Source organism: Vidua macroura, chromosome 6 (assembly GCF_024509145.1).
Source record: "Vidua macroura isolate BioBank_ID:100142 chromosome 6, ASM2450914v1, whole genome shotgun sequence".
Taxonomy (NCBI): domain Eukaryota; kingdom Metazoa; phylum Chordata; class Aves; order Passeriformes; family Viduidae; genus Vidua; species Vidua macroura.
This window is the reverse complement of record NC_071576.1, coordinates 55,525,717-55,545,062: the sequence shown is the minus strand read 5'-3', so window position 1 is coordinate 55,545,062 and position 19,346 is coordinate 55,525,717. Positions and strand designations below refer to the sequence as shown.

The 19,346-nt window shown below is 45.7% G+C and overlaps 1 protein-coding gene across 1 annotated transcript in view; it reads left to right on the top strand.

Moving 5' to 3' along the window:
• Positions 1 to 19,346, top strand: part of ABTB2 (ankyrin repeat and BTB domain containing 2) — a 111,793-nt gene that overhangs the window by 89,255 nt on the left and 3,192 nt on the right. The window contains exons 4-15 of the mRNA XM_053979887.1: positions 5,863 to 6,015; positions 7,676 to 7,841; positions 10,873 to 10,962; positions 11,399 to 11,500; positions 12,907 to 13,003; positions 13,667 to 13,802; positions 14,806 to 15,032; positions 15,726 to 15,904; positions 16,277 to 16,382; positions 16,526 to 16,628; positions 17,070 to 17,160; positions 18,893 to 18,961. Coding sequence (XP_053835862.1) covers positions 5,863 to 6,015; positions 7,676 to 7,841; positions 10,873 to 10,962; positions 11,399 to 11,500; positions 12,907 to 13,003; positions 13,667 to 13,802; positions 14,806 to 15,032; positions 15,726 to 15,904; positions 16,277 to 16,382; positions 16,526 to 16,628; positions 17,070 to 17,160; positions 18,893 to 18,961 — 1,519 coding nt within the window. The remainder of the gene's footprint in view (positions 1 to 5,862; positions 6,016 to 7,675; positions 7,842 to 10,872; positions 10,963 to 11,398; positions 11,501 to 12,906; positions 13,004 to 13,666; positions 13,803 to 14,805; positions 15,033 to 15,725; positions 15,905 to 16,276; positions 16,383 to 16,525; positions 16,629 to 17,069; positions 17,161 to 18,892; positions 18,962 to 19,346) is intronic.

Genomic DNA, 19,346 nt, shown 5'->3' with positions numbered 1-19,346 from the left:
TGAGGAGGTGGGAGCAGCAGCAAGAACAGGATTGGTGTTTTCCCTTCCTCTGCATTTCCTCCGTGTCCATCAGGGCTCCAACAGCTCCGTGTGGGGCTGGGGGGACAGATGGAAATTGTCACATGCTTGACCCCATAACTGTGACCATATTGTCATAGTTAAACTATCATGTATATTTTTCTCCCTCTTAACAACAACTGTATACATTTTAAGTTGGTTTTCATTATTTTCTGCTTCCCTAGAAACCTTCCTCCTGCCTCAGCTTTGCAGATGTTGCAAATATGTTTTTCTAATGAGACACATGGCACATTCCAGAGCAGCACCAGTGCTTGTCTCCAGCCTGAAAATGAAAGCTTTTCCCTCTTGGTAAAGTTCGTAAAATGTGATTACAATAAGTAAACTATAGACTTGAGAGCTCTTTTTAAGTTTCATAGTGAATTCTCAATGATTACTTCATGTTACTTTTTTTAAGTGAACTCAAATTTAGTTTTTCCTTTGATTTGTAGCAACATGCAGTAAAACCTGTCTGATGCTGCACCTTATTTTTAAGTGTGGTTTGCAAAGGATGGAAAAGGTGTTATTTCTGTCTGTGGGAAGCAGGATCAGAGCTGACAGTTCTAGATTTAAACTACTCTTGTACCATTTTGTATTGTCTATATGAAGAGGAAACTCTGAAGGCAGATTCAGTGGAGAAAGCATCCAAATAAATATAATATTAACCAGATGGGTTTCATTCCATTAGTGTCTGACTGCAGGGTAACTCTCTAAACTCATGGCATAGCCAAGCCAAGGCCTTAGTAACTTGATAACGATCCACTAAAATTTGAGAACTCTTATCTTCTGAGATGTGAGCCAGTCATTGTTTTAAGGGAAGTCAGAAGAAACTTTTTGGGGTCAGTTGGATGTGATTAAATTTCTTCTTCCTTTTCTGTAAGGATCTGGACTGTCTGCCTTGAAAGATGTTGCACATGTTGAGATGATCCTTGAATAGGGCTCAGCATACTTCCTATTTTATTCTCCTGTAAATGTGGGAAATTCTTGAAATATTGTAAACTACTTTTGAATCTGTGAGGAATAGCTCCTGTCTGAAACTGATTGTATTTTGGAGCAACAATTTTGTGTTTCTTCTAAATCAACATCTCTGTTGTTATTTTATTCACATATAATTACATACTCTGAGATATATTTTTTCCTCCCTGCTGCTTGAAGAGGGGTTTTAGTGTTTGAGAATCCAAATTGTAAATATGCCATGTTTTCCACATCAGTGTGCCATGGTTTGAGTTTTGGATACTCTGTCTTGCCTCAGAATCTTTTCCCTTCTCTAAGTAATGAGACTTGACTGATTTCTTTTTGACTCTGTTGCCATCCTTGGGGTTTTTCCATCTGAGTGACTTTGAGCCACAGCATTTGATTCCAGCAATAAATTCAAACATTAGCTCGCTGCACTGAAAACCTTTCCTTTTTATTTTTTAGTCCCTCGCAAAACCCCACACTGATCTTTAAAGATTGGGGATTCTTCTCCCCAGGAGCCTCTGTATAGTTCCTGTAAGTCAAACATGGGGGGTTACCATGGACTATCCCACTCTGACCATAAATATTTGAGATTTATAAATAAATAATATAAATAAAAATAAATATAAATAAATAATATAAATATTATATATAATAATAAATAATAATATTGATACTATTAAATATAAGTAAGTACGTGAGATTTCCACGTGCTTTAGTTCACTCAGACCATTTAGGCCTGGGGACAGGTAGGATGGGAGACTCTGCCTGTGTGGCTCAGGCTGCCAGGAGGGAGGTGAATTTTGCCATTCCCACCTGCTTCCATTAGGACAGTGTTTTGTTTCCTGCTTTAGAAGAAGGAGAGCCTTGTTTAGAAGAACAAGGTTTTTCTTTCTTGCTGTTGCTGTCACCGTTGGCTCCCACTTAGTTTTGCTGTAGCAGAGCAGAAGGCAATGAAAAACAGCAGAGAAGAGGTGGGGCAGCGGGGAAAAATGTTTTATTCCTCCTTTTTCCCTCCAGGCTGGAAGGGGCTCTGAGCAGCCTGGGCTAGTGGAAGGTATCCTACAGTGTCCCTGCCCATGGCAGGGGGGTTGGAACAAGACGAGCTTTTCCCACCCCAAACCACTCTATGACTCTGTGATTTTTCAGCAGTCTTGTCACTGGATCCTCCTGGGGGCACAGGCAGGGGGAAGGAATCTGATAGAATGGCTGTTTTTTGTGGGAAACCCCACTGTCTTCACCTGAGTTAGCAGTGCTCAAAGCAGAGGAAGGATCATGTGATTTTCTAACTCCCCTGGAGTGCTCTCCTTTTTGCATACAATTAATTTCCCTTTGCCAAAAATGCCTTGATCCCAGTGCTCCTAGAAATCCCCAGAAGAGTCCACTTTGGGGAATGATTTCTTTGTGATGGATATCCCTGAAAGTCTGATCCCACAGCTTCTCATCGAGATGCTGCATGTGCTTTCCACATGCCAGTCATGTCCAAAGCCATTCTAATGAAAGTACCTTTTCCAGGAAAAAGTTATCCTAAAGCTTGCTGTAAATTCTCTGCCAAATGCTGCTTGGCCTCCTTGGCTATGTCTAAATAAAACACAGTGGTTTAGCTCAAAGGAAGGGGGAAGCCCATAATAAAGGCTGCTCTTTCTCAGAGCACTCTCACCCAGCTCCAAGGTGATCCCCTCGGGAATGGAGGGGCTGTCCAGTTCCTGATGGAGGGAATTTCAGAGAACTTACGGGTGGAATACTGACAGCACACGACAGTATCAGACCTCAGTGTGATCCTTCACAAGGTGTACCGAAGAGGAGCAGTTCCTGTTCCACTTCCCAGTCTTGTGCACATTCCCAGTTCATGCTGGCATCACTCCAAGACAACTTCATGGCAAAAAAAAAACGGGAAGAAGCCATGGTGACATTGCGCTTCCAAGAAATCTGAGGGTCTGTGTCCCCAGCGAGCTGCTGCTGGAATATGACAGCTTCCCAAGGCTAGATCACTTCATGTATGGAATTTAATGAGCTGCCAAATGCTTCTAAATGTCAGGAAGACCAGAGGAAAATCGCACCGGGCAGAACATGGCACAGGCAGGAGCACAGAGGCAGAAATTAATTCTTTAGCTCGCAGCATCTCCCAGTTAATTTTCCATGAAGGTTTCTCCCCTTCCCCTTCCGCAGACTGTGAAATGATCAGTGATTCCTTGGGGGCAGATGGATGCCCAGATTAAGGGCCACAGGGTTGAGAACGGCATTTTATTTTCTAAGAAATGAGTAATTTCATTTATTTTCTTAGTGCAGCGTGACCCAGCGTTAGTGTTTCATTCAGCTGAACTGCACCTCTTTTTTCTGCTTCAGTCCTGGGATAATGCTGCTTATCTGGTGGAGTGTCAGTGAGCAAAGGAAGATAAAGCTGTTGTCAGAGCGTGGCCAAGTTGGGAGAAAGGAAATAGTTGGATAAAACCAGAGGGAAAGAGTAAAAACCCCATCCTCAAGATAGAAATTTTGCAGAGAAACAGTTTTCTCAGCAAAATAGCAGTTTAAGCCATTATAGTGGCCCTCGATAGAATAATGAATAATAAAGAATGATTTATCCAATTTGCACAGCAATGCCAGTGGTGGGGTTTGGAAAATCAGGACAGCAGGATGAGAACATCCTTCCTGATACTGCTTTTTGCATTCCAAAGTCAGCTTCCCTTTGGACACAAGGAGAACCAGGCAGTCTGAGCTGTCACTTTTAAAGCCTTTGGAAAAAATCTGTTGAGATTAAAAAAAGAAACAGAAGGGGGGGGTGGGGTGGGGAATCTTTCTTCTTGCTATTCCTCCCAAAGCAAGTTTTCCACATCCAAGGTCTGCTTGTGTGGAAGCCATTTATAACCCTGGCACATGTGGATTTTTTTGCAGAGTGGAAATTCCTTCAGGATAGGTGTTATTTCTGGTGCAGACTCCGTGGCATTTACTGCTGGCTGACCAGAGGTTTTGGCTGCCCAGGGCCCTGATTCAGTCACCAGGGTTTGATCAGGGACCTGGTTCCCTGCCCAGCAGGGTTCCCACCATGGGAGTGTCAGGGAAGCTGGGATGTGGTCTAAATCTTTGTTTGCCACAAAAGGTGGCAGATGGAATCTCTTGTAAGATGAGTTTTTCCAGTGCTCCTGAGCATTCCCAATCTAAATATAATTTAATTCTGTATTTAATTCTGGTGCTTTTAGCCTCTCTGCCCTCACCACCTCTGTGGAACTTTGAATCACATGCTAGAGGCTCTGCAGAGTACATAGAAAAGATAAATAATTATTTTCGCTCCTCTCTTAAGTACTTGCATTCAAAAAGTGTGAATGGCTCTTTTCCAGACCGGATAAGAGTTGAAATTCTCTGGAGCAGAGAATTTGCTGAAAGGCATCTCCCAAATACCTGTGGACAATTCCTGCTCTTCCCTTAAGGAGGTCGATCAGCTCTGAATTGGATGAGCTGGAATGATTCATCCCATCCCTTTCAGAAAGTCTGGGGAAGGATGAGCTGCTGGGTGGTTTTCAAAGTGGTGATTGTAGCAACCCTGATATTCTGATTTTTTGACAGAAAGGTAAACTTGGTAACAAGAGAGTCATTGTCCTGTTAGAAACACCCTGGCCCTGAGCAATCCAGGATCCGGTGCTTAAAACACCTCTGGTTTTGTAGATGCTGTTTCACAACTCAGAAGAAAAGGAAGAGAATGAGAAGAGGGGAAAAATACTGGGTGTGTTTGTAGAGTGGTAATGGCAGCGTTTCAGGGTGCACCTCGCAAGTGGTAAAATTGGAACAGCACATATTTTTACAGAGTGGAGTTATTCCAGGCCGAAGGGTGTTCAGAGTCGTGATAAAGGGAGTTCTGCTTGTAAATCCCATTATGAATAAATGGTTTCTAACGGGATTGGTGCAACTCACTCTTCCTGCCCTCGCACACGTACACAGGCACAGCTTTGAAAATGCCTTTCATGGCTTCAGCTGCTTTCATTAATGCCCAAATCAGTTCATATTCCCTCATATATATATTTTCCTCTCTGAAGTTGGTAAAGGAATTGATCCTTTCTCCCCTCAGTTCTTCTCTTTTGAATGGTTAAATGGAACAGTCTTTTTTTTTTTTCCTTTTTCCACAGCATTAATGAAGTCGTTACTGGGAATGGGAGAGGTGTTTTCATGACAGCTGGCACTTCCAAGCCTTCCACTGGGGTGGCAGGTTTCCTTGGGGAAAAGTCAAGCAAAATAGATCAGTCTGGCTGTATATTGAGAGGCTGGATGAGATATGTTGTGTATGAGAGTATTATGGTAACTATACATTAATGTGTAATCTCAGTGCTGTGTTCATTCTTACAGCAGGAGTAAGGGGGGCTAATCACGAACTGGTGCTGCTGCTATTACCTTATTTATATTCCTTTATTGCCTTGCAGCCCTTCATATTGAGTAAAACCTCATTGTTCCACCAGTTCTTTGGTCTGGAGGCTCAGAGGGGCAAAACTGAGGGTCAGATGGGCAAAACTGAGCTCTGCATAAGACAGGCAAAATGCAAAAAGCCATGGGGATAGTCGTAGTGTAAAGATTAATGGAGGCAGGACTGAATTAGCAAGATTTGAAGTTGCAAACAGTCAAGGACATTTTTGGTGTTCCTAGTGGAGGAGCATAAATTTAGAATAACAGACACAGCTATTACATAAACTGTTTGGGTGACCGAGGCTGAGCAGCTCCTTCCCGCAGCCTTGACCTTCCAGTCGAGTTTCCTTCCTCAGGTGGGATTTATCCGTGCCAGGCTCCCCCTTGCACACCCAGGAACCCACGAAGTGTCCTCCAGCCTCAGCCCTTGTTCCATAATGGATTTCTCCCCTCCCTTCACAGCCCCTTCATGCTGCTGCCACCGCTGATGGAGTGGATGCGGGTGGCCATCACCTACGCCGAGCACCGGCGCAGCCTGACCGTGGACAGCGACGACATCAGGCAGACGGCCAGGCTGCTCCTCCCGGGGCTGGACTGCGAGCCACGCCAGCTCAAGTATGTGGGCTAAGCTTTGGGAAGCTCCTCTGGTCCTTGGAGCTTCTTAAAACTTTCCTCTAGTGGTTTTGGTTTGCCAAGTTGAGATTTCCCAGTCATAAGTTAGTGTGGTGGATTCAGTGCTGGCCAATCACCAGCACAAAAATGGACAGTGTTAATGGACAGCAGCTCTTGCTGCTCCAAAAGAGATGACAAACTCAGACAGTCCCCTCCGTGGGCTGTAGCTCGGCTCACTCAGTCTCTTATCAGTCCCTCCAGCGCTGGAAATGCCACAGCCCAGCCCGGTGCACCACAGGTGCTCAGGCACAGAATATTCCTAGCTGGAAGGGACCCACAAGGATCATCGAGTCCAACTCTTAAGTACTAGCACTATGCTCTAACCAAGTGAGCTAATTTCAGGGTCATACTTTCACTACATTTCCCAGAAGCCAGATCGCGCTGTGCCGCACAAGCGATACACGTTTAACCTTCTGGTACATCCAGAGATAAAGGAACTTTGGCCAATCTCTGCAGCTGAGGCAGAAAGATTTTTTGTCTTTCTGAAAGTTGAATATGAAATGCAAGTATTTGGATTTGGGGTTTTTCTGTGCCTCAGACTTAATTGCAAGATTATTCCTTGCTTTTTAAGATAGCTTGAATGAAAGATCTAAACCAGAAGAGAAAAAAAAAAAAAAAAAAGTTGATTCCAGATTGCATTATTTGATCCTTTAAAGCAGTCATTTTGTATCCAGCACATTCAGGAGGAACAAAGGTCTTGAAACTGGTTTGTTTGTTTAATGGTTTATTTATTTTTTTTTTTATTCCTGGCTTGCTTGGTGGGATAGAAACAATGTGCAAAGGCAAGTTCCATCCCTTCGAAAACCTCTGTTTTTCTGAGGTTCACTGGATTTCAAATGGAATAATTTTATTTCACTTTTTTTTTACATAATTCTTCTTTTTCTTCTTTACTATTATGTAAAGTAATTACATCTTATTCTGGGTAACACTGTAGATTGTGATACCAGTTAGAAAAAGATTATGGTAGGATTTTATATGAGATTCATCCTGAATCTTCTGTGTGACGTGATGAGTGGCCTGTTCCTCTGGCAGGCTGTCCAGGCTCTCCAGAGGAAGATGGCTGTGCTGAAAGCATCTCATTTATCAGAGGAGCTTGCAGGTTGATATCTCACTCACTGAGAGTTTGCTCAAGAGCTTGTGCTGGAAACCAGGCGGGTACTGTGGAAGGCATTCACCCCAAAATAGCATCAAAGAGCTGAGCTCCCTGTGCCAGCCTCCAGTTGGGAAGTGATCCTTCAGGGAAGGAGACACACTTCCAGGTCTGGAATTCAGAAGAGTCTGAGCAGCCAGCCAGAGGATTTACAGTAATCCCTGGGCTCCTTTCCTTCCAGATGACATAAAAGTTGCCCTGATAGTCATCTAAAGGATAAGGATTTAGTAGATCCTCACAGAAACGTTAAAGCACTTCCTTCAACTGAGTTGCTGGAAAAGTGTTTGAGGGTGTTTCCCTGCCTAAATTTGATTTTTATTTCATACTTCTGAAAAAAATTGATATTTTTTTGCCCAGCAAAGACTAAGGATCTATATATATATATATATTTTTTTTTTTTTTTTTTTTTTATGGTATATGGGCACCATCCAGGAATTCTTTTGTCTTTCACAGACCTGAATGCTGCTTCAGCTCCTTCCGGAGACTGGATGCTAAAGCTGCTACTGAGAAATTCCAGCAGGATCTGGGCTTCCGGATGCTGAACTGCGGGAGGACGGATCTGATCAACCAAGCCATCGATGCACTGGGCCCCGACGGGGTGAACACCATGGATGATCAGGTGTGCCACAGAACAAACCCTCACAACCCCAAAATTCCCTGCATCAGCAGCTGGCTCCTTCCTTTCCATGTGGCAAATCAATACCAGGTCGTGTTTGTTGCCTCTCCAAGGATTTTCTAATTCTAGCTCGTGGTTTAGGCTGAAAATGCATCCCTTAAAAGACAGAAAAATACTTCCCCAACCCACTCTCACGTCATCCCTCCAAAAAAAATCCCATTAGAGCCCAGAGTGGATTGTTTATCAGCTGGAATGTCTGTTCTTTGGATGGGCTGTCTCAGGCGCTGATGGCAGGCAGGTTAACACAGGGGCAGTGAATGGAAAGTCTGATATGTGCTGAGAGGATGTCAAAGCAAAGTGGTTTCTTTTCCAGTGACACTCCCCTCTGCCTCAACAGCCCAAATCCCAGCTGGGTTAGTGAGAAGTGACCAAAAGGTGTTTTTGTCTCTTGACTTTAGGGCTCAGAGCAGTTTGGAATACAAGAAACAGCACTTAGGACCCCACCCCAGTGGCCTGGTGTCAGTCACTGTTAGATTTGCTCATAGTCCATCATGCTGATGTGTCTGTTTATCCATTTTTAACTGTTCCTGCTCAACTACACTGAACCATAGGGATTTGGTAGTCCTGGGAGTCTCTGGCTGCTTCTGCTCATGCTGTCAGTCCCATCAAGTAACAGCAGAGACTGTCCTCTGGGATATCATTCAATGCATGGAATTAGCTTTTAATTTAAAAAAAGGGGGGAAAAAGCCACCTCTCCTAAATAAACACTCGTTATAGCTGTCACAGCGAGGAGAATGAGCTGTCACATCTCTGGAAGAAGAGGATATTGAGCAGTGGGAAGGGTTTATGTTCAGGTAGAGAGGTTTTCTCACTGCCAGCATTTTACTGCAGTAACATTTCAGACCCAACTCTGAACCTGGCACGTCTTCCATAGCACTTCCCACCATCCTGCAGTTTTAAGGGAAGTGTGAATGTATACACAAATAGCAGAAGCTGCTCCTGGACATATCTGGTGTGTAGTTGCCTTATTTACAAATCCCATACCAGGAGCTTTGTGGTCACTGGGGTGGGTATCTCATCATAGATATTCACTTAAGTAAAGTGATTGAGGTGGCAGATTTATATTATGAAGGTTTCCCACTTCCTCTTTATATTTTTTTAAATAAGTTTTTGCAGTTCCTGTAGCCCAGAGGCCTCTCATTCTCTCAAAGATGATTTGCATTGTGAGACACTGTGCCCCAGCACCTCAGACACTGGTGCCAGGACTGTCACTTCTCGCTGCTGGATGTTCCCTACCTCTCATCCAGCCAGCAAAGTGGGAGCTGTCTGGCTTTTGTCAGCCCAGAGACCCCTGTGGGCGGCTCCTTGGGAAGTCTGTGGAGTTTCTGCTGTCACTCACTGATGTCTCATCCTGTGGGTGGGATCCTCTTGCCAGCCCTGCTACGAGAGGGGCAGCTCTGTCATCTGTGGCACTCAGAGAGTGTTTTGGCACCAACAAAAAGGGCAGGACAGGCCCCCTTTGGAGATATTGTTGCTTGGAAATTCTCCACTTGACTCTGGAGCAACTCAGCTTTGTGTCCAAGCAAGTACTTGTGTGGCATTGCCCACCCCAGGCAGAGTTAAATTCAAGTTCTGGGAATGAGCTCTGCCATGGCTGGAACAGGAAACCAAAGATGGATTTTGCCACCAGCTTGTTTTGCTCCTTTTGGAAAAGAGTAAGACAAAGCCAGATGCCCAAACTCGGGAAAACTGACTTAGGCATGACAGAGCTGCTGGATAATTTAATACAAAGGCTTTAGATCCAGGTTGGGATTTTGACCACTCCCAGGGTGTGAGCATGTCCATGATGCTCAGACCCACTTGTCCATCTGTGTACGTGGAAATCTGTGGAAAAGAGCTCAGAACATCCCCTCAGAAATGCGAGTTTGGAGCAGGACCCTGTATTCAGTTCTGATGGGCACCAACAAGCTCTCTGGTTTCAGGGGATTGGAGATGTTTAGGAAAACAATCTCTTCTTCCCTTGGCAAGGTGCAAGCAGGGAGTGCAACACTAATATTAAAAATTTTAAAAAGGACAATGTAAATCTATACAAGTTTTAGAACCCTGACTGGGGTTTGTGCCTGCAGACCTGCATTTTGAATTCTCAGTTTGTTTGTCTGTAATGAGTGTGGAGCCTCCCAAGCCCCACAAAAGCCAAAATATCTCACCCAGAAATATCCTCACCAATGGAAGTGCCCCAAAGCAGGAAGCTGGGAGTTGTGGCTGCTTTGAAAAGACACCTTTGCAGAGTAAAGAGCAGCACTCCTTTGTGAGAGATGTAATTCCATTTTACAGTACAGCTCCCATTAAGGATGAAGCTCTGGTATTGCACACTGAGCTGTGGAGATGCTGCCTGTAAAAAATCCAAATGCCTGCAATAATTAAGGGGAGGGGGCAGGAAAGCTGTGGGATGTGAGCAAGAATGGATTTTACCAGGCCATTTCCTTTCTGTCCTTGGCTACTTCAGGAATGAACTCCATAAGTAAGGCTCATTTTTCTCATAATTCATCACTGAGCCGTCATGGTTTGCTGGTTAAGTAGAGGGAAGGAGATTTATGGGATTGAAATGCTGAAATATTGAGGCAAATAGGATTTTAGCAATAGGAAGAAGTTGCCAAATAAATTCATCGTCTGTATTTTTGTGTTGCTTTCTGCCTTCAGTTCATTTGGCTACAAATGAGCCAAGAAATGGCATTTCTTTGTTGGCAGCCTTGGGAAAGCTGGAGAATTGTGGACAATACAGGACTAGGATTTTCAGTGATCCTTTTTGTGTTCTTTCAGCCTTGTCCAGTAATGTTTTGTCCAGGTCATTTTCCAATATCAGTTGTGCCCCCTCTGCATATAAGTCAAAAATACTTTATAAATATATATGTGCTGTCCTACACACACATTGTACATTAAGATTCAAACTCGCTGTGTCCATGACAGTGTCACTGTTGATAGGGATAGAAAGGTAACTTTCTTTTTGTTCTTATTTTTTGTTTCCTTTCTGAAGGGTATGACTCCCCTCATGTACGCCTGTGCTGCTGGAGATGAAGCCATGGTCCAAATGCTTATAGATGCTGGAGCAAATTTAGATATACCAGTGAGTATATGCCCTCTGCCCATAAGTATCCAGCTGTAAACTAACAGGAGTTCTGAAATCTCTCCTAGCAACTGAAGGCTTCAGTCCTGGAAGCTTCAAGCAAGGCATTTTTCTCAGAAACTGTCGCTTCAGGGATTTGGGAGCGGGGAGAAAACCTTCAAAACCTCTTGGAGCACTCAGTGGCTCCAATTAGGATTGGCACTGGCAAGTGTGATGGGCACGGGGAGGGGGAGGGAAGAAGCTGCCACAGGGAGAAACCAGTGATGCCATTAAAGAGTCCCAGGGGATGGGGCAGAGCGAGTGGTGGCCGCAGTGTTCTCTAAGTGGCCCAAGTCCCTTTCCCTGGGCTTGTCACTCACAGAGGAAGTTCTGTAGAAGGCAGGGGAGGAAGGCAGGCAGGCTGCAGTGGGTGATGAGTGCTGCTTCCCTGCTCCAGGTGCCCAGTGCCTCTCCACGATACCCCTCGGTCCATCCCGACAGCCGGCACTGGACTGCGCTCACCTTCGCCGTGTTACACGGGCACATCTCGGTGGTCCAGGTAAGATTCCAGCCAGGAATCCTTCCAGCAGGCACAGGGGACTGAAATGCAGCCCTGTGAGACCTCGCTCCCAGCCTTCCCGAGCCTCCTAAACACCAGTGGAGAAACTGCGTGCTGTTTAAAACGAGGAGAATGAAAACTGGTGACTTAATTCCTAGCAAGGCCTTGAGAACGAAACACGGCGTGTTTCTGTATTTTATTTTGGTTTCAGTATTGCTCCAAGGCTCACTGCTCCCAAAACAGTGCTGCACAATCATTTCTTTGGTTTTAAATAAACTAGTGCTTCACGTGGAGTGGTTGCAGTTTGGCTGTTTGATCAGGAGCTTTATAACAGTAGATATTAATTGGTTTATAAATTTATATGTGCAAAAATCCAGTGTATGCTGATGTCTGCCCTAATGGCAGCAAATCATCTGTAACTTCCTTCATAATCCTTGAGAACTGAATGAACAAGACTTAAGCTGTTGTGGGATTTCAGCCTGTGGCATCCTCCCTGCCCCCTTTTCTGTGGAATTATCACAGGAGGCAGCAGGATGGCATGGAGCCCCAGAAATGCTACCTAGGCTTCCAGGGGAATGAAAAACTGATCACAGCAGACAATCAATTGCTGTTGAATTTCATTTACCTTCTGCTCAAAGGGAAGGAATTAAAAAAAAAAAAAAAAGTAAGTAAATGGAGGCTGCACACACTCATCTTTTGTTTGTGTACATTTGTACATAATTATAAAGATTAGATTCCACCTGGCAAACTGCCCAGGCAGCCTTTGGTATTCCAGAGGTTGGACAGCCTTAATTTATTTGTGAGATACGAGTTTGATTCTCCCAGGAGATGAAGCCAAGTGAATCAAAGCTCCTGTTGTGTACTGCAGTGCCCACAGTCGTGGAAGCATGGAATATCCTGGTGGATACACATGACAGAGCTGATCCTCCCTGCCTGCCCCTGCCAGCACTGCTCTGGGTGCTCCAGAGCCCTCTGCCAGCCCCACCTGGCCATAAAACATCCCCATCACCCTGTCGCCTTCTCCCCCTCCCCTGGGAGGGAGCTCTTTCCCTCACAGCAGCTCAGTGAAAGCAGGCTCTGTGTGACAATCCCTGCAGCTGCCAGGCCTCCCTACACAGGCTCCACGAGGTATGACCAGCCTGGTAATTCCCTGGGGGAACCCTGCTTCCTGTGCACAGCATGGAGCTAGGATGGGCTTCCTGCTCTGACTGCAGAGCCCTTCGGAGTTGGAGAATCCAGTTGCACAGCCACGCCATAAAGGAGATTTTAAAAAGGAGGTGGTGCTCTCCAGATGGGCCCTCCTCACTCTGAACCCCCTGATTCTCCTTTCTAACACCAGCCCTGGCTGCTTGGTCCTTCTGAATTGCTCTTTTCCCAACTCCCTGCCTTTCCTGTGCCCCTTGCAGCTGCTCCTGGATGCTGGTGCCCATGTGGAGGGCTCCGCCGTGAACACTGGGGAGGACAACTACGCTGAGACACCCCTCCAGCTGGCCTCAGCTGCAGGTGAGCTCTCTGTGGCCTCAGCACTCTCCATGTCTTACTGCCACCAGCCTGATGGGCCCCAAGATCTGTTTTCCAACTTGTCCCACTCTTGACTCATCCCCAGAGCCCCCACAACAGAGCTGATGGCACCAACTCCTTCACAAAGCACTGTCAAGGAACATAAACCAGCCCCTGTCTAGTCTGGGCACGTCTGTGGCCCTAAGCAACACCCAGATGTGAAAAATTAACAAGTTTCCATTCAGCCTGGGGAAAAATAACTGTTATATAAAGAAATTTGGTATATTAGTTTATTAAATGCAGGTAAAAATTCTGCATTTCTTCTAGCAGGCTGTCAGGAGCTGAGCATTCTGTGAACGAGTCTGTGCTGGCCTTGTTTGTCAACACTTTTCACCTCAAAGTGGTTTTCGTTTTTTTCCTTTTGTTTCTTTCTCTGTTGTCTTTGTGCTTTTATGAAGATGAGTGGCTGGCTTGCTCTGCTCCAAGCTTTATGGAAGGGATAAAAAAGGCCTCTTCCTCTCCCAGTGACACCCAGTGCTGGATCTCCTGCCACCACTCCCTACTCCATCTAATGGGAACGGAGCCAGGGAGTCCTGCCTGTGGCCAGTCCTGTGCTTTGTGCTTCCACAGAGGGACCATCCTGATGTTCCTGTCCTTTTTCCCCAGGGAATTATGAGCTGGTCAGCTTGCTGCTCAGCAGGGGTGCCGATCCACTCCTGAGCATGCTGGAAGTCAACGGGATGTCATCGTCACTCCATGAGGACATGAACTGCTTCAGCCACTCAGCAGCACATGGCCACAGGTAGTGCTCTGCTCCTGCTCAGAACAGGGCTTTTTGCACTCTAGGTGTTGCTGTGTGTCCTGTGTGACTTTGTGACCCAAACCCCAGCGTGTGCAGTTCAGCAGATGGGATTAAGACTCTCCTGACAACAAAGAACAAAGATCTTTGTTTGCTGTTTCTTGTCTTTACACTTGCTGGTCTGGCTCTGCAGCACTGAGAGTGAGCTGGTTTTAGGCCCCACATCAGCAGACCAAGTCCCACCTAAGGGTAGGTTATGAAATCAGGGTTGTGAGATCCTGGTTCATGTTCTGAGATGGAATTTAATCAGGCTGAGGTGGCAAGAATAACTTACAGTAGAGCCTGGGCGTCTGCATCTTTGGTTTTTGGAGGGCCAACCAAGAGGTGAATCATTAAACCAGCCAGCCTGGGTTCTCCAACCCTGTTTTCAGGGTGGTTGTTCAGAAATAAGACATTACTTGCAAGCTCCTCCAGAAATCTCTGTGTTCCCTAAAGAAATGTTAGTGAGATCCAAGGCTTGTTCTGCCACAGGATAGGATGGGGTGATCCTAAAGCTAGGTCCTTAAATAAGCTGGATTTAGCCCCAGGGAGGGGTGTGGGTGCATGGAGAGCACCGGCTGGTGGCAGTGCAGCAGCACAGGGAGTGCTGGGTGGCCCTGCTGGGCTGGGGAATGTCTGGAGCAGCTGTCCCCAGCTGGCTGAGGGACACCCGTGATGCAAACTCCCCAAACAAGACACAAACAAGAAAGTCTGTTTCTTGCAACTGCCGTGTGAAATTCCAAACAAACCCACCATGTGAGAAGTACGGGCCATGTTTCTGCCCTTGTTGAGGGGCACCAGTTTCTAGGACATGGGGTAGGGAAGGACAAGTGGTTTCTATGCTGCTCCACAGTGCCAACTGTTTTTGGGAAGAAATTACTGTTTAGTGAGCCAGATCCCAAATCCCCACAGTCCTTTCTGAGTTGTTGAAATTTCCTTTGTTAGTAAGTGTAACCTCTCTGCTCAGGAACGTCCTGCGCAAGCTCCTGAGCCAGCCCCAGCAGGCCAAGGGGGATGTGCTGTCCCTGGAGGAGATCTTGGCCGAGGGGGTGGAGAGTGACACCTCCAGCCAGGGCAGCTCCAGCGAGGGGCAGGTCCGGCTGTGCAAGACGCGGATGAAGGCTCTGCAGGAGGCCATGTACTACAGCGCCGAGCACGGCTACGTGGACATCACCATGGAGCTCAGGGCACTGGGTGAGCCCTTCCTTCTGAGCCTTGTGCACATGAGGCATAAAAACCTTCCTTTTCTGCCCCTCTCACTTAGAAGAGCAACAACCCCAACTGCAAAGCTATCTAATCTAAATTTTAAAAGTGTTTAAGGCTCCTCACAAGTTGTTGGGGTTTTTTTTCAAATTCCTGCTGCTCTGGGATGTCCCTCACTCTTGGCTGGATCCTGTGTTACCATTTATCAAAAGCAAGGGGCATCTCTCCCTGTTGGATACTTACACCTAAAATTCAGTGTTTATCAATGGTTTAAGGTGAAGGAACAAAACTGATCTCAAGGTAGGAGAGAGACAACTTTGTAGCTGTGTGTAACTGGGAGGAAAGACCTCACACCACAGTTGTGTAGCATTAGGTAGCCTTACAACTTCAGTTCAATTTTTTTTTGTGTGGTTCTGACTAACCATGAAGCTCAGAATAAAACAGGGAGTCTCTGATCCTTAAAAATCAGCAGAAATTTCCAATTTATGATCCTGCTGCCAATTCTTTGTCACTTAATCTGTCAGTGACCCAGTTCAGTCACCTTTAATATCAAGATAAAAATCTATCTGCTGTTAGGATGTAGGTAGAGCTACTTCAGTGCTGCCAAGTGTTAGTAATAGGATAATCTCCTCACAGGCACTTCAGGAAATCATCTTTCACTGTCCCTTTTTCCTGTGGCTGCAGGAGTGCCCTGGAAGCTCCACGTGTGGATCGAGTCCCTACGGACAACCTTCTCCCAGTCGCGCTACTCTGTGGTGCAGACCCTGCTGCGGGAGTTTGTCACCATCAAAGAGGAGGATTACAACGAGGAGCTGGTCAGTGAGGGGCTGCAGCTCATGTTTGACATCCTCAAAACCAGCAAAGTAAGTCAGAGTTTTATAACTCTGTCAGAGCTGAGTGTTCTGGGGTTTCATTGTTGTTGTGCACAACAGGAACAAGGGAATGGCTGGGCAAAGTCCCTAGGAGTTATGGCATGGAAATGGCCCTGGAAGCATTTATCTGAATTCATGAACAGCCCCTAGACAGTCCTCAGACACACACCTGGGCGTGTATACAGCTCTTTATACCTCCATAACTCCACAGATCCAGTAATTCTGGCTTAATTTAAAATGTGTCCCTCTGTGGGGAGGTTACTCCTGTAAGGCTGAGTTGTGTAAGCCCCAGTGGACCCCTTACAGCACATTTGGATCCTGCTCAGTGTCCAGTTGCTGATCCCTGTTCCATCCTCCTCACAGAATGATTCCATCAACCAGCAGCTGGCATCCATCTTCACCCACTGCTACGGCAGCAGCCCCATTCCCAGCATTCCCGAGATCCGAAAGACGCTGCCAGCTCGGCTGGGTAAGGTGCTCACCTGAGCAGTGAGCTTCTTTTGGTTGCTGCTGGCTTGGTTTTTTATTTGTTGGATTTCTTTCTGAAAAGCATGAACAGTTTAAAAAGAAAAGTCACCTTTTTTTTTTTTTTTTGGTCCATTCACCCAACAGATCCTCACTTTCTGAACAATAAAGAAATGTCTGATGTAACTTTCTTAGTGGAAGGAAAGCTCTTTTATGCACACAAAGTCCTGCTGGTTACTGCATCTAACAGGTGAGTCACTAACCAGGGGCATAATGAATCCAGCCATGATTATCCCTGAAATCATGTGTGGTAGTTGGAGTGTACATATCCAGCCATTCCCTGCCTTCCCATTCCTTCTTCCAGAGGTTGCAGGGAGAGCTGCACTTGCTCCAGCTTTCCTGGAATCTCACACTGGCCTGGTGCACTTGCAGTTAGCAGTTTCTTTCTCTGTTCTTGGCACAGTAACAGGGTTTTCTACCTATCACAGGGTGGGATTAGATCAGATCCAGGCAATTTACAGTTTTAAATTGTCCCTGAACTAATCATCATTAAATTAAAGGAAATGTTTCGATTTTCAGCTTGCAAAGAACAAGGAGGGATTTTTGTTTTCCCCTTGCTCTTTGTGATGAGTGTGTGACACAGTAATACAATTAAATCTTTTCAATTAAATCTGTTTAAAACCATTCCCAGGTTCAAGACACTAATGACCAATAAAACAGAGCACGATGGCCATGGCAGCAAGACTGTTGAAATCAGCGATATGAAATACAACATTTTCAAGGTATGGGACTTAATTCCACTTTTTCTTTATTCTTTTTCATCTTTTTTTTTCTCAACCACTTGGAAGGAAAGACAAACCCAAGTAGTAATAAGTAATATCATAATTAGATAATATTACAAGTAGAAATGGAGTACCTTTCAACAGATATGAATTTCAGGAGTTTTCTGAAATACCCTTTTTCCAAAGTTCCAGCTTTAAAACAGGCTCTTCCAGTCTATATTCTTATTTTCTTCCTAGGCAGCTGACTTCTCCATAAAGCAGGAGAAACTAGTCTACTGGAAAGTAGTTTTATACTTTTAACACACCATTTTCATACATTTCACGACACCATTTTCACGTTAGGATGTAGGTAGAGCTACTTCAGTGCTGCCAAGTGTTAGTAACAGGAACAGGATAATCTCCTCACAGGCACTTTAGGAAATCATCTTTTACTGTCCCTTTTTCTAAGCAAAGAGTAACTTATTTACAGCAGCTGCATTGCCAGGCTTCATATTAATTCAAATCAGATGATAAGAAATCAATGGTGTCCCTGTCAAGAAAGGCTCAGAACTGAGAATTGTGCTTTGCTTTTATGATATTTCCATATTTTGTGGAGGAACAGGGAGATGTGAAGTGCAGAATAGGTCATGTAGCTGTTTCACTAAAGGGTTGAGGCTTTTTTTTTCTCTTTGTATAAGCAAACAAACCTGGTCTGTTGGTCAGCAGTGCTGTTATATCACTAGAGGGAAGAAAGTTGACCATGAGAACATCTTTGTTCTGCTTGTAAGGGGCTGTACAAGTTTTGTGTTGGATAGGTGACATCCAAGTTTTGCAGCTTCAAGCCACAACAGAGAAGAAAATAAAACTGAGTATTGAAACAAGCTTCCTTAACAGCATTTGTACATCAGAAGGTTTCTAAAGATAAACTTGTGCTTCAGTGGAGGGAGAGAGACAAATCAGAAAGAATTGAAACAGTGAAGTATTTCACAATTTGATGGTAAATACAGCAGAGGGTAACATTAAGGAGAGGCGGGCTCAGGTAGGGCAGAGGATGCTGAGCCACCAGAGATGTGTGTCCTGCTCAGGGCTCTGCTGAGAAGAGCTCTGCTTTCACATAAATCTGTTCTACAAATAAGGCAATCTCACAAAGAGCAGCTTAGTTTTGTTCTCAGCCCTGTTAGGCATGGCAAGCAGAGCTTGCAAGCCCCACACAGCACCCAGGACACTTCTGTGATCCAACACCAGATCCATTCCCTCCCTGACACTGCTCGGGCTGGGGGTGGGCACATGCAGATCAAAGAGCAGGAGCTGCCTCTTGCTCTCCCTGCAGACAATTAATGCCTTTTCCTCCGGGCCTGGTGAGGGGCTGGAAGCTGATTAGAAGCCCAGCAGGGGAGGCAAGTGGCTGGGAGGTCCCCGGGATGCTCACGCTGGGCTCGCTGGCAGCTCCGCACGTGACCAGCCTGCCAGGCTTCACCAGCCCGGATCCCAGACAAGGACAGTGGTGTTGCTCAGAGACACGCTGTCACCCTCAGCCCAAAGTCCCCAGCAGGGCCCTTTTCAGGGCCCAAGGGAAAAAGGACTGTTAGAAAGCAGCAGATTTGCCACGCTAGGGAGTGAAAAAAAAGCCGCCAGTGGAGGTGAGAGCCGGCACAGGACACGATTCCCGTCTGCTCAGGAAGGGGAGCACAGCCATCAAGAGCCCCTTGTGACTGCCGTGATAACTTCATGCCTGGCCTTCTTCCCATTCCAGATGCTGATGCAGTATTTATACTATGGAGGGACAGAATCCATGGAAATTCCCACCACTGATATCTTAGAGGTGAGAGAGCTTTTTCTTCCAAGTCTTGCCAAGTGCGCTGGGGCATAAAATAGAGTTGAAAGGCAAAATCCAGGAGCTAACAGCAGGTTCCCATTCAGTCCAGGAGCATGTTTAATGCTTGGAAATGAGCTTTAAAGTTTCAAAACATCGCTGCTTGGTGTTTCTGTGTCGTGGTGACAGACAGGAGAGCAAATATGCTTGTGGGGGGAGCTTTTGCTGAGAGGGGAAATGTGTCAGTCTGTCACTTCAGCATGGAGCGGCCTTTTTGCTGTTTGATGAGGACTTGGCCATTAAAACAGCGAGTCAGAGACTCCTCAGAGAGGAAATCATCCGTCCTGTTTGCCTTCCCCAGGCCTTTCAAGCCTCATGATCTCAAATAGCCTCT